We start from the raw sequence: 14,442 nt of genomic DNA, 5'->3' as shown, positions 1-14,442 counted from the left end.
TTACTTAGGCGCTTTCAATACTTGGCTATTTCATTACCACCCTGCACTTCAATAAAATTGCTCGTTAATTTCTTTTCTAGAATCGTTAGGTCAAAATTAGGATCATAATGAATGCCCTCCAAGAATATTTTCATGACATTTAGCGGCTTTGATACCTTTAGGATCATAATTGATAATCAACATTATATGACCACTTAGATAACAAACTTCCAAGTTAGAGATACCAAATAGGCAATTATAGAAATATTAACGTAATCAAGTTCTCGGATTTAGAATCTCTGGTTGCGTAAGAAATAAGATGAACTTCCCATGTCTCATTTGGTTTTCATTTGGTTTCTAACTAACCTCAAATGGCCAGTGGCGACTCCTAGAATCCCTTAGGCTAAATCGAACTTAAAATAACATCCAACTTAGCGCGAGTTATAGACTTGGGAGAGCCCGTGCCTAATCGAGGGTCGTCTGCCCGCCTTTGGGCAATACCTCTAAACCCGTCATCCCCATCCCGAGGAAGGTCATGACAAAAAATAAGTAAAGTCGGTAATTTGCATGGTGAAACAAAGATTTTGTATTTTCATGAAAATGTTAGAAAATTCCAACAAGCTATTGGGAAAATCAGATGACTAACAATTTTTTTACCCACACTTTATTTACACTTGCCAACTCTTTAAAAAATTTACCAACACAAAAAAATGGTAGTATCATCCTAATTAGAGACATAAAATGACTATTTAACCGGATGTTGGCACGTAGAGGCCCGTGCTTGTCGGCGATTGTGTTTTTCCCTGTAAGAAATATATGAGTTTCGAGTAAGTAGCCCATATCATAACAACATGGATTAACATTACACGCATTGAATCATCGGGACTGGCTTTTCTTCATGAATTTCGCTCCAAACCTACCTGCCTAACCAAAGTTCTTCCTTCCAGACCAAAAAAAAAAAAACCAAAGTTCTTCCCATAACCAAGAAAAAAAAAAACCAAAATTCTTCCAAAAGAAGGTAAGGTAGACAAGGATAACTTAGCATCCTACTAATGACATAGAGCTAACTATGGAGATTGTGCATGCACTCTCATTTTTTTTTTTTTCATCAAAGTAATATTTTATTCATTTCCACATAAATATAAGAGAGAAACAACGCAGTTCGACTGCAAACCAAAACAAATCGGGGATAACTCAAATAAAACAAATTCCATATAATAAGATGAATCATTGAAACAATATTAGGGGTCACAAACTTAAAGAGCAAATCTGTGACTTATTCAATAAAATCAGCGGCCGATCACACTCCTCTTTATGTCTCTCATTCATGTCGTGCCTCTTGAAGGATTGTGCCTCGATAGGGTCCCGCTCTTCCCAACCAAAACCTCTAGATATCTGTGCAACACCGTCTCTGGCCGTTTAAACAGTTAGATCTCTTCTCTTGTCAAATCATTCTATAGCCAGGATTGCGCGGAGGTACTTGTCTGGACAACAAATGGCCGGTCACTAGACTTGGGCGACTTGTTCGTGGCTCATTTCGTTCTTCCTCAACCTTACTTCCCATATTCCTTTGCTTGCGTCATCATGCGAGAATCAGATTTATTCAATAAAAATCTGCAGCCGATCACCAAATCGGCCTTCAATAATAAGCATGCATCGAATCTTCATTTGTTGCTACGACTTTGCCTTTCAGAGATTCGCATTTAGGTTAAACGACCCCAACACCATTGTTCAAAGAAACAAGGTTGAACGAGCATAGATCTTATATCCGTGAGAGTGAAACTTTTGTGAAGTTCCTTCAATTTCTTTCAAAATTGGACTTGCACACCAACAAAACTAGAGGAGATGCGAAACCCTGAAAACATACACGCAAAAATCCCCAAATCTAGACTAGATCGAGAGAAATACCTTCTCACAACGGGAGAGAGAAGCTTACGGATCTAAACTAGATCAGAAGAGAAAAGCTTCTCAAAACGGGAGGAAAATAGGAAAAAGAAAACAGAGAACCAAATCAGCCAGAGAACCAAATTAGCCAAAGAGAAAAAAGAAAAGAAAAAAAAGGAGAGGAGGGATAGATCTAACTCAAACCCCTGCATGGAGGTTGAAGAAGAAAGTTGTGTGAAGATGAGAGGAAGTGGAGAGAACTCTAAGGAGGAAACGGCATGAAATAGTTCACACACTTATGATAACTATTTGCCTAGGCCATTCTTAGTGGATTTGGGATGTAATAATGGTCAATAATTTAATTTTTGATTTGCATAAAATATGAAATGTTATATCATGATAAAAATTGTGGCTGAGGGGCTTAGCAACAGATTAACTTGAGTTAGGTCGATAATTAGGAGTTCTCTCATTTGTATACATTCTTGCTGACCTATCAAATTGTGCCTGCTCTGCAATGTTCTGTATTTACATACCGAACGTGTTTTACAAGCAATGCCTCTTCCTATACTTGTATAAAGGTGCCGCGCATGCGACAATTGTCTAATTCTTGCCAACTTACGATACAGAATTTTATAATTGATCACTAGACATAAAGTCTAGATTAATGAGACAAAACTCACGGCTAAGGGATCGAAGTGAAGAATTATATAGAGTCCATCATGCCAATTTCAAAATAGCACTCGATTTAAAAATTGCGGGAACCATATTATATACAACTCGATGCGTACACTCTTAAGCAACGCAAGACTTTCGTCTCGACCCGTCTTTTTTTTTTTTTTAATAATTGCCTTGTTACATTGACTTGAGTGAATTTTTTTCCGTCTGATCTGGGCCAAATAACAAAAATGGCCATCTACTTCACATGCGTTGACTTTCCAAGATTTTCCCAACTCTCTTGCGAACACGAAATCATTCTCCATCGCAGGATTGAGCCAACAAGTTGACTTGTTTTATTATTTTATTTGGAGAAGAGGGAATGATTTTTTTTTTAAATCGCTTAAAATATCTTATTTAATCTAATCTAATCTAATCACAATATAGAACTCAATGATCGTGCGCATGTTGGTCTCGAAAGATGCTGCCTTGTGACATGGACCACATGGTGATGTTTCTCATAAACAATTTTCTTCTTTTATGGCTAGAATATTCGTACTCCTTCTTTGATAATTATAATTAATGATAGATGCGCAGCATTATCCCGTACGGAACCGATTGCTTACAGTAATCATGACCGTAAAATCTTGTATAATTGTTAATTAGCATTTACTGCTGATTTTAATGTCTGTTTTTGTTTAGGCGGCATTTTTAATTTGTCTTAAAAGTACAAATTTCCCGAAATTTGAAAACAAGATGCAATGCTCAAAACAAGACAGGAGTCGGAAGAAAACTGAACTTTCATATCCAGTATTGAAAAAGAGGGAGAACAAAAAAGTGAAAAATGTATCGTGTTTTAGAAGTGGACGTGTTGAAATTTGAAAACACGGTGCCGAGCATGTTTCTTAACGAGAGAAAAGAATCATGCATGAAAGTAGTTTCGCGAGAATCGAATCCGGCAACGGCGAATGTGGAAAAGCTATATCTAAAACCGAACGTACACAATAGATCAAGAGAAGGACAATGTCTTCAAGCAAGACAATGATGGAGTAAGTGTCAAGAAAGCCATTGCTTCCGAGTTCTTTAATCTATATTATCATATATCCTATCTTATACACATACAACAGTCAGGGACAGATTGGATTAGCTACTCTAGTCTTGAGATTGTACAGCCACAGATTGTTCCGACACTAAGAAACATGCCATTGAGAGAGAGAGACAGAGAGGATGTTAAGGGCAGAGTACAACCTAAGGAACTGTCAATTGATTATGCCCCATGGACTTCCACGACGCTTCCAGCCGCAGCAAATGCAGCTTCTCGACGAATGGTTCCAAAATCTCCGCCTCTTCTTCCGGCGCAAATGCCATACAAATGCTAAGTTCTTGAACCGCCTCCCCGTAGTCCCTGGAATTATTAGTGTAAGAAGGTCATTGATATTAAGGAAATTGGGTCCTTTTCAAGGAAAATCAGTAGCAGTTCATACTTCTTGTAGTACAGCATCATCCCGTGGTCCCTCCTCAGAGCCCAGTTATGCGGCTGCAGAATCAATAATCTTTCTGAAGCCATAATAGCCAACCTGTCAAGTTATAATTCAAACGCCATGATGAAGTTACTTGACAAAGATGCGAGGCAAAAATAATCTACAGACTTGAGAAGAAAGTTAAGTGAAGTGACCAAGGAAAATGTACATTGACAGAAGAAAGCTTGCTATTTAATCCACTAACGCCAAACTACGAGAACAAATGTTTGCTATCAAATAAACAGACGAGGATAAGCATTTGTAGAGGAAAAGACTACTTGGTCTATTACAAGTTGAAGGACACGTGATGATTAATAAAAGCCCCTCCACATATATCATTACACCCTTGGGGGACTCGACAGGAACAAGTTACCAATACTGACTGATATCATTTTGGCAGCTACAGACCTTTCTAGATATTGTGAAGACAATCTTAGATTACAATATTGAGAAACATCTGTCTGGGAGAATTATACTGCATTGCAGAGACTTCGAGTTTATTACCATCAGATAACTGCACGTCAAAAACCATGACATCTGCTCAAGACTATAGTGATCAAAAATAGAAAATCATTTTCAAAACCGAGCAGATAGAACTAAATGAAAACAAAGCAAAGAGGAGGAGACATGCCAATTATTCCAAGTTAGGACAACTACGCATTATGAGGCCTGTAAATTACAAGTAAAGGCACGCAGACAGTAAATAATCAAGTTGAGGGCAAAGTTGGCATTGATGTGAAGCCAACCCCTTTCTAACATGAACTCATCCAAGCAAACAGACCATCATGATCTATGGCATGACCTTATATGCCAGCAGGAAAAGGCAAAGAACAATATTTTGGTTGGTGTGGTTAGAAAAATAAAAGAAGGTACAAAAACTCCTCTGGTGCTAAGATGAGAATTTGAAGAAAGCCCATGTGCTTCATGTACTTTCAGATATTTGTAGTCTGTACAACTCATATATTCATCATATTGAAGAAATATGATAAAAAGCCCCTATATATTTAGAGATTGTTTATAGTTCGTATTCTTATTGGGGTTGCGTGACAGATTTTGAAGCATGATTGTGAAACTAGTTTTAATAAACATATGATCTGTCTCTTGTCAACCACATCTTAATTTCTAAAAGAAATAAAAACAAGAAACATCTACAGCTGCATAAATTTTGAGTGCCACTCATCAACCAGCCCTATCAGAAAGCAAAGCAAGACTTGCAATGTTAAAACAACTCAATTGGTTTATATTGTCGCATATAGGACCTACTATATTGTCCTGATGATACTTATTGTATTTGGCATTATACATAAGAGTCAAAACCAAATTAATATAGTGGCGAGATCGTAAATTACTGCAGATGCTTCATGATCATAGTCTTGCATGACGAAAATTCGGTAGTCTTGGATGACAAATCTCATTTTCCATAACAAATGCAACCAATTGTACGGACAGCACACTTTTCATGCACTTTCATATCATCGATTTTCACAAGGAACTAATGAGCAATGTCAAAACAAAACGTGACATGGGAAAAAGCTAAAAACTGAGTCACAATCATACAAAAGAAACAAAGTATTACCTAAGATCTTGGGGCCGTAGCACAGGGGCATTTGAATCATCAAATTTGTTGGATTTTTCAGAAGCATAGTCAACATGCCTAAGAGGAGTAGTCAACATCAGCCCATGATTAAGCCTCGAAGCACGTTTCCAATGAAGCCTCTGCAATTTTTTCAGGCATAAATTATGAAATTCATAGAGGAACATTGTGAAATGAATAAAATAGGAATGCAATGAGGAAATCAAAATCAAGTAACAAATGCAGAACATTGAAAAACTTACGATCAAGTTTGCCAAAGCAATCCCAATGATATCCCGGTTTGAAGCTATCTCAAGTCCTAAAAGTGAATTGCTAGTTAAGTCTGATGCCCTAGATTTTGGGTCATCAACACACCTTCCGTTGACGATGGCAAACAAGCTCTTCCCTTTATTTACCTGGAAGAGCTCCTGCAGGTGGAGTACAATACATAAATCTATAATCAGTCCCAAGATATAAGATCCATCACATTGCAATTAAATCAGCAGTCAACACACCTCTGGGTTCCCAGTTTGGGGCCATATCAAAAAATCTTCCCCGACACGAGATCCCACAATGGTCAGACCAAGTCTTCGACAAACCTCAATGTAAATAATGCTAAGCAAAATTGCTGTCGACAAGGGAAGTATGAAGTGTACCATCAGTCATCAGTTCTAATCAGATTCAAAGGAAAGGCATATCTCACAACGTCTATATCCAAATTCAAAGAAATTGGACATGAGGTGCACAAAATATGCAGAAAAAGCTAGCTACATTTGCATTACGCGGATCAGAACATTACCACTGCCACATCTAGAACTCAGCACAGAGTGCAAGTATGAACATTTGGAATCTACAAGCACAGTTGCCCGCTTGAAGCCTTTCAACCCAAAAAGAACTACATTAACTGCTTCTAAAACCTCGACCAAATGGCAGCCTATATCTCTTGAAATTAGTTCCGCCTCAACTTCTTTAGCAATAGAATCCAGCTCACTCAGCCATTGAGATATTGTCCTTCCGGACAAAGGCATATCGTCTAAAGAATCCCACTTTTGAGCATCAGATGGAACAGAAGCTGATCTTCTTTCTTTTGAAAGGAACTCTGCATCCATTTCTCTCTTGAGAGCCAGAAATGCCTCATCTTCAGCTGCCACATACAGCAAAACCTACACAATTGCATCAAGAAGTAGAGTATATTAAAAATGTTGGTCATGGGTCAAAGCAGATTAAGAATAGCTCCCAATCCACAAACTTAAAAGAACTTGAACATCAGATATTCTGGTGAAGGGGACTGGAACATCAATTGAAATGGATCATGTTCCACCATAATGTACTGTTCGAGAATGAGCTTCATGCAAAACAAACCATAAAGTAGCACCAACACAATGAATATATGCAGCATCACTCAGCGAATCAAGAGAAAGATACAGAGACAGTTCGATAAAACTCATACTTTTGCAAGGGAGATGTCTTTGTCCTTGGACTGGAAAGAAATTTCCTGAGTGAACTTCTTCCTGGCAGCTTTAAGAACCTGGCAAACCAATGAGCATGATGCGATCAATACTCGGAACGTGGTGAAGGGCTTCAATATTATGAGGCAAAAGCAAAAAATCATGTAATGTTTTGCAAAAGCTCAAGCGAAATAAGACCAAAAACATGAGCAGGTGCAATGTAACCAAACAACTGATGCCATCATATGAGATAAAGATCAAGATATCGCGATGCGACATAGTTTTTAAGCACAACGGAAGGGCCGATTTGGAATTAACCTCCAGGTAGATTTGGGAACGAGACAATTCCTTTGTCCTGTGATTGCTAGAAAGAGGGGAGGCCGAGGCCGAAACTGAAGCAATTCTTGAGAAAGGGCTCTGCTTGGTTCTACTTCTCAGTTTGTTCCCCTTCTCATCCCAAAAGCAACAAGGGCCATGATCACACCTGATGATCGGAAATAAAGATGGGATATTCCAGAATCCTTTGTTCCACCTCAAAATTCTTAAAAGTGCAAGATAAAACATGACTGAATAACATCAAACACCATTAACACAAATTCCCTCACCTGACTCAAGACACAAACATAAAGAGCAGAACACAGACACTGCCCAATGCTTCATCATAAAAAAACAACAGGAAAAAGAACAATCTAAACACTTGAATGAATAAGTGATTACCTGATGCCTGTCACAGTAGCAACAGCAGCCATCGCAGGAGATGCCAACATATCCCAACACCCGAAAAAATCCGGAATCAATATCTCTGAGGAAAATGGGTAAAAAAGAAAGGAAAGAAGATGGTCGGAGTTGTTTGCCGATCGATGGTGTGTTCACTCTGTCAGAGAATGTGACGAAAAGGGTAGCGAGAGCAACAATAATCAGCAAAGACCAAGAAAAATCGAAGGGAAAATTATCGAGATCAAGCACTCATGCGTCTCCAAAAGAATCAAAACCAGCAGAAACAAACGCCAGACCAATCTTGAATTTGGAGCTCATGGGAGAGGCGAGGCTCATGATGCGCACTGGGTGCTCGTATTCACTAGCCAAACACGAGGGGGGTGGTGATCTGGAGCAGGAAACGGAAGAGGGTACTTTTGGGTGATTCAAGAAGATGCTGCTTCCGAAATTGCCAAGATCCATTAATAAAGACGTGTCTCTGGAATGATAAGACCTTCAGAAGAAGAAGAAGAACAACAACAAGGGTCTCTCCTTTTTCTCTCTTTCCCTTTGTTTTATTTGGAAAGGTTTCGCAGCATTAGGATATAAGCTTCTGGGCAGTGTCGTTCTCCCTAATGGTGCGTGCGGACGAGAGTTTTGGGCAACCCCATGAGCGGCTGAAGCAGCGTTCCACCATTGTCACACTCCAAAGCAAAGACTGGTTTTTAATTTCTTCTTCCTCTTCTTCTTCTGCTTCTTCCTTTTTTTCTTCTTTTGGGTCCTAGTTTTTGGGGAATGTAGTGAATGAAATGGATGGGGAAGAAGAGGCTATAGGAAAGGAGATTGCTTTTCCCATTTCCTTCTATTTGGGCAAAAGGTAATAATGATGGGATTGAGAGTGAGTCCCAAGATGGTGCCACAGCAAAGATGAAACATTAATGAAAAAAATGGGATAGAAAAATCTTCTCACTTTCTTGAAATGGCATCATTTTCTTTCTTATTTTGCTTCCATCTTGTAATGAAGCATCATCACATTATACATATGTGATTATACAAAAAGTCATGTGTACACATACTAGTTTGTAATCATTCCTGGGAATGGACGAAAAAAAAGGGAATCCTTTCCCTTGCTTATAATGGGCATCATTTGTTTTTATTTATTTCGCTTCCATCTTGTAATAAGATTTCACGTTACAAATACATAAAATACAAAAATCATGGTTAAACATACATTTCCATTTGAAAAGAATCATTCCTCTCTCAAACGAAATATTTGATGAGAATTTTTAGGTGATGATCGTCCTCTCTCGACTGGATACAATTCGAAGCAATACGTATTCTAAACTTTTTTTTTTCAATTTTCTCTATAGAAAATAGTATAACCAAGTGTAGGTGTAGAGATTTGACTAGGTAGGAAATGAATGGGCGCTCCATAATTCCCTAAATTTTTGGTCTTATATTTATCCGCATGAACATGCGTTAATGGGATTTTAGGGATGCAATTTGGGGGGGGAGGAAATTCATAATTAAAAAATGACTATGGTAATACTTTACCATTATCAGCTTGACTCATATCTCCAAAGTGTGCTCTTGCTCTCGGTAGCTGACATGAGACGCGGTGAGACAGGAACACAGCATCGTCCGTGCTACATGGAGATGAATAGTTTATTGAGCACTATGATATAATACTATATCATATAGTTTTCTCTTTATAAATATATATATCTTGAGGGGATGACAAAAATTATGGTTGCCCACTTGTGCTGGAGTTGACGTGGTGACAAATTTGTGGTACAATCAGTGTATTTGCCCACACTTTTAGACTCCTTACGCGAGTGAAGTTTGTAAATGTGATGCATGCACCAATAGAGCATAAAAAATGACTATGATTCCATAGTCGGATAAGTAGAAAATGACTATCTTCTTCGGATAGATTACTCAGTTGGATCACTAGAAACGTCTTAGACTCCGTTTGTTGCGCGAAAGATGAATAATTTGAAAAATATTTTCCTAAAAATTTGTATCATTTAACATAATTACTCATTGAAAAATATTTTCAGTACCGACAACAATTTATGTCTAAACATTTTCTTGAATGATCGAAATATTTTTTTCGTTTATTTATTTTGTAAGCGATACAAGCGATCGTTTTTAGGAAAATATTTTTCAAATCATTCATTTTTTTCGCCAATCAAACTTGTTCCCTAAATATTTTATTTACGGGAATCTTATCTTTCCTTCTTATCTTACAGTCAAGGGTTAAAAAAACGAAATTTAGTAAACTTGGTGAACAATACTAATCGCAATACGCATTGAAATTCCGGGCGTGTTGTTTCGGAAAAAATCAATGATAAAGGAAAATGCTTTCCATAGAGATCATTTGCAGAGAAAAATGTTTTTCTTTTTTCAGATTAGGGAATTCGTTTAATTTATTTTAAGTATGAATATTTTCTTCGACCATAAATGATCTTTCATTGACTAATTCGCGAAAAATTCTTTCACTCAAACGAATGCACCCTTAATATCGGTGTCACTATTCTTAATGATGTAATTAACTTGGCCCCCCTAAAAGCAAGTTGGATTCACTAACTTTTTGGCGACAAGAGGTGGATAAGATTGAATGATGGTAGCAAAAAGATAGAACCAAGGGTGGTGTTCCCTTCTCTATTCCCTCCACTTGAAAATTAGCCATTTTATCAAAGAAGAGTGGATGATGATGCAATTTGAACATGATTGGTTCAATCCCTTCGAGGGGCACGATTGCCCCTCGTTGACGTTCGCAAGTGATGGTGAACATTATGTGCATACCCCACTTTGGAATAATTAAGTGAATAGATTAACTAAACTTTCATGTCATGTTAATAATTTGATTTCTTTAAAGCGACCCCCAAATCTCTTTCGGATCCCGGTGAGTATCTTCTTCTCTTTTGGACCTGAGGTCCCCCGTTCTGAAGTTTGTTTAGAGGGATAATTCTGGCGTCCATCACTATTATACCGTCATTGATTGAAGTTTTGTCTTCTACTATCCCTCCCTCTCTTTCTCCAATAGAGAATTTGAACATGAATCTGTCGAATGGATGAGGGTTAATTCTAGGACGCAAGTCGAAGTTGTCATCTTCGTGTCTCTTGGGCCACCGGGGATCATTGAATTCAAGGGTATCCATTGGGGTCCCTTGTACCCATCCTTATCCTCCCTCGACTTTGTGTAGCTCCCCTTGGATAAGGTCTCGAGACGGAGGAAATTACTGAAAGAGTTGTGAATCTATTATACTTGTGTTAATTTAATCCTAAATCATTTTAATTTGGTTAATCTAGTCCCGAAAACCTTTTGACGTTTTGCCAATTTAATCCATTCGATCAATTTTGACCGAAAATCGCTAACGTTGACGCCAGCCATCTTATGTGGTATGACTGGAGGACGGTCAGCGCTAACGTAAATAATTTTTTTTAAGTTTTTATTTATTTTTCTTTTCTTCTCTTTTCCTTTTTTTCTTTCTCTTTCAAGCCAACAAGCTTTGCCACCGCAGCAGGTGAAGGTGGCCTTGGCAAAGCTTGCTGGCCATAGTGAAAAAAAAAAAAAACAAAAGAAAAGAAGGAAAAGAGAAGAAAAGGAAAAATAAATAAAAATTAAAAAATTGCTCATGTCAGCTCCATTCGTGCAACGTAGGACGGTCAGTGCCCACGTCAGCAATTTCTAGCTAAAATTGGCCAAATGGGCTATATTAGTATATTGTCAAAAGATTTAGAACTAAATAAGTCAAATTGAAATGTTTAGGACTGAATTGGCATAAGTATAATAGGTTTAAGATTTTTTTGGTAATTATCCCCTCAAAAAGTGCTATTTATATCCCCAATTCGTCCAATTTCAAATATTAGATCCGGTCCTTTTATGGGGAAGAGCTCTTGTTGGTTTTGAATTTGTCTATGTCCATAGTTTTCGTATGTCAAAATCCACATAAGGCCCACAAAAAGTTCAGTTTTTTATGCCGATGGACAGAAGTGAAACTCACAATTTCTCATGATTTTCGCCTAGGGTTTTCATTTTGTCCACCCCCCAATGGAAAATACGTAGCTTCTATGGGCAATATCAGAATGCAAACATTTTTCGATCAGTGATAACAAAGAGGTTTGTCCGGATCCAACGCATCTGTAAATGTGCTGCACAACATGAGTTACAAGACCAATAGGCAAATAGGCCAAAGATTGCTGCCAAGAATTGGAGTTGACACTCTCGGGAATATTTTGGGAATGTTGGCTTTGATGCTCTAGGCAGCTGTCATATCATCTCTCGTCGCGACTCACCTCCAATCAAACAAGTTTAAATCAAGTCGTAGTAATTTGAGATGGCGCGAGACTTATTTACCGACTCGATAGCCTCAATACAAATTAGAGCGGATCAAAAGATGTCCTGTCTAGCGCTCTTCTAAGGCCTAGGAGACAAGGACAACGCAAAGCCACATGAATTTGGATTATTAAGAACACCCTTTTGTTGCTTTTGGCTCTAGATGATTCAGACTCGACCTAAAAGACACAGGGTCGTTTGGGATGACGGATGAGCTCTGAGTTACGATGTCCCTTTCCTCGTCCTCAACATCGATCAGTGATTTGAGGATTAATCACTTAACTGTGCATGTAGATTTAAATAATTAATGCAGTGCACCTCCTTTGCTTTCTTGTTCATCCACGGACGTACTTAATTAAAGCAAAAGACTTCTTACAGTACCTCTGTTTTACTGCAAAACAAGATGTGAAGAAACCTAGCACGTAAATACTTATGGGTTAATCAAATATCAACCACACATCGCCAATGTAAATAGCGTAGGTGATTAATTACAACTCCTGAATCAAAGGGGGATGAACCCTCTTGTGGAACTTTCTTCCTGAACCGGCGATTTACAGGGTTTAACTATTGAACCACATCTTTATCTCATGGCTTTATTCTTTTAATGCAATTAACAGTAAAAGCGATCATTCGATGGACAAACCGGGCCATTTAGGTCAAGCCTAACTATGCCCGGGTCAGCCAACTTTGCCCTAGGGGCCTTTGAGGTGTAAGCCGGCCTGGACGGTCCGTGTGCCACCAGGCCAATGGTAATGTTCCCCCAAAAATCTTCATGATATCAAGTAGACAGTTTTATAACATATTGTTTTTTCTAATTCCTTATTCACCTCTCTAATTGTTAGCTTTCACCCTTCTTTCTTCGAACAATTATTCCCACTTACGCACGAAAAATAGTGCTACATCAGTTTATATGAAATCGCTATTTCGTGGGAAACGAGTCCTCTTCTTGCCTTCTGTGCTTGTTTTCAAATGAAATCGATTACTTAGACTCCAATTTGACGTTGTCAATCAATGCTTTCAGTAGTTGTAGTGATCACGGGATGAGTTTGAATTCCGGGGTTGAACACTGACCTCTCCTTTATACATCATCGATTCCACACAAACTGCTCCACGATCTTAGCTTCTACGTAAGCCACATTCACAGGAGTTTGTTGGGGATAGTTTAACCAAAAAAGGCCTTGATCTCTTCCTTTTTGATCTCATGGTCTTCATCTCGTCCTTCCGAGTTTCTTGTTCTTCCCGCCACGTTCCTCACTCGAGTGATGTTATTGGCAAAAGAAGGTAGTTCACAACATCGAGTAAGTACCTGAATATAGGCTGATCATATTGCTTTTGTGAATTCGTTTGATAAGTTACTTTTTATATCTCTCACCTCATTTCTATCGGGGTGTGGTTCATACTCTCCATCAACAGAAGCACGAAGTCATAGAGGATAGCGCCTCCACGATACAAGAGGGCTTTTATAGTCTGGGTGCGTATTTTATTAGTAGTTTGGGCTTATGCCCATAAATAGATACTGAGTATAAATAATCTTTTTCTTCTGTAATTGAGAGTTGTAATAAAGCGGTGTAAGGTGCTAATTATAGTAAAATCCTCTATTGGATGTAGCTCTACTTTAAGGGTGAATCGGGATAAAACTTTGTGTCTCGATTTCTCATTCTCACCTTTTTACTCTCTATTTCATAGTGTTTGTGCACCTAATCCTAATAATCCCCATCCAAAGAACGAAAATCATCCGTTATTGATGATTGGAAAGACTGTTTGAGCTTATTTGTGAAACCTTGTTGTCATCTATAAGATCTATGGTACGTTTTGGTCGAAGGGAATGATGTTGGGATGGAACCCCCAAGCCAATTTTCATTTCCTTGCCTATTGTTTGGCATCGCTTGCTTGCTTGCTTGTAGGAATAGCCATGGAGCAGGGTGGGGACAAGGGTCGCATACCGGCCCACGACCCTGCTGCGCGGCGACTAGAGATGTGGCCCTAATATCCGCTCCACGACCGCGCCATGCAGAGGAAAAGCTTGAACATCCCCATGCCCACCCCGTGGGACATGCAAGTTATCCCGCGCCATTCGTCTCACCTCTAAAGATCTTATTTCTGGCACTACTTCAAGGAACTTATCAAATGCAATATGCAAGTATTGCCTCAACTTCTAATCCTCCAAGAAATAAGATAAATTGTTGTCAGATTAGTAAACCCTTCTCTCGCCTTCGAGCGTCTCCTCCCTCTCCCTCCTCTATGTCGTCGCCCTCCCTCCTTTTCACTGTGCTCGCGCGCTGTCTTCTGCTCTCTCTCTCCCTCTCTCCAGCATCTTGTGTTTTCCATGGTCCATGGATTGATCCA

The 14,442-nt window shown here is 38.7% G+C and overlaps 1 protein-coding gene across 3 annotated transcripts; it reads right to left on the bottom strand.

Moving 5' to 3' along the window:
• Window positions 1-3,567: 3,567 nt before the first annotated feature.
• LOC115675472 (uncharacterized) lies at window positions 3,568-8,634 on the bottom strand. 3 transcript variants are annotated; one of them, XM_056318493.1, is made up of 10 exons: window positions 8,072-8,634; window positions 7,776-7,932; window positions 7,377-7,599; window positions 7,061-7,138; window positions 6,410-6,773; window positions 6,126-6,238; window positions 5,874-6,038; window positions 5,614-5,753; window positions 4,002-4,094; window positions 3,568-3,922 (listed from the first exon to the last, which is right to left on the bottom strand). In XM_056318493.1, the coding sequence occupies exons 2-10, from the start codon at window positions 7,823-7,825 to the stop codon at window positions 3,766-3,768; spliced, it is 1,383 nt and encodes a 460-aa protein (XP_056174468.1). In that variant the 5' UTR covers window positions 7,826-7,932; window positions 8,072-8,634; the 3' UTR covers window positions 3,568-3,765. The 3 variants fall into 3 exon arrangements, with proteins under 3 accessions (XP_056174468.1, XP_056174467.1, XP_030454008.1); XM_056318492.1 differs by having other exon boundaries at window positions 7,776-8,634; XM_030598148.2 differs by having other exon boundaries at window positions 7,377-7,542; window positions 7,776-8,630.
• Window positions 8,635-14,442: the final 5,808 nt, after the last annotated feature.

This window comes from Syzygium oleosum, unplaced genomic scaffold, assembly GCF_021117445.2.
Source record: "Syzygium oleosum isolate NSW1041296 unplaced genomic scaffold, Sole_v2.1 Sole_v2.15, whole genome shotgun sequence".
Taxonomy (NCBI): Eukaryota; Viridiplantae; Streptophyta; class Magnoliopsida; order Myrtales; family Myrtaceae; genus Syzygium; species Syzygium oleosum.
Note: the sequence above shows the minus strand (reverse complement) of the source record. Positions and strands in the feature narration are given on the sequence as shown.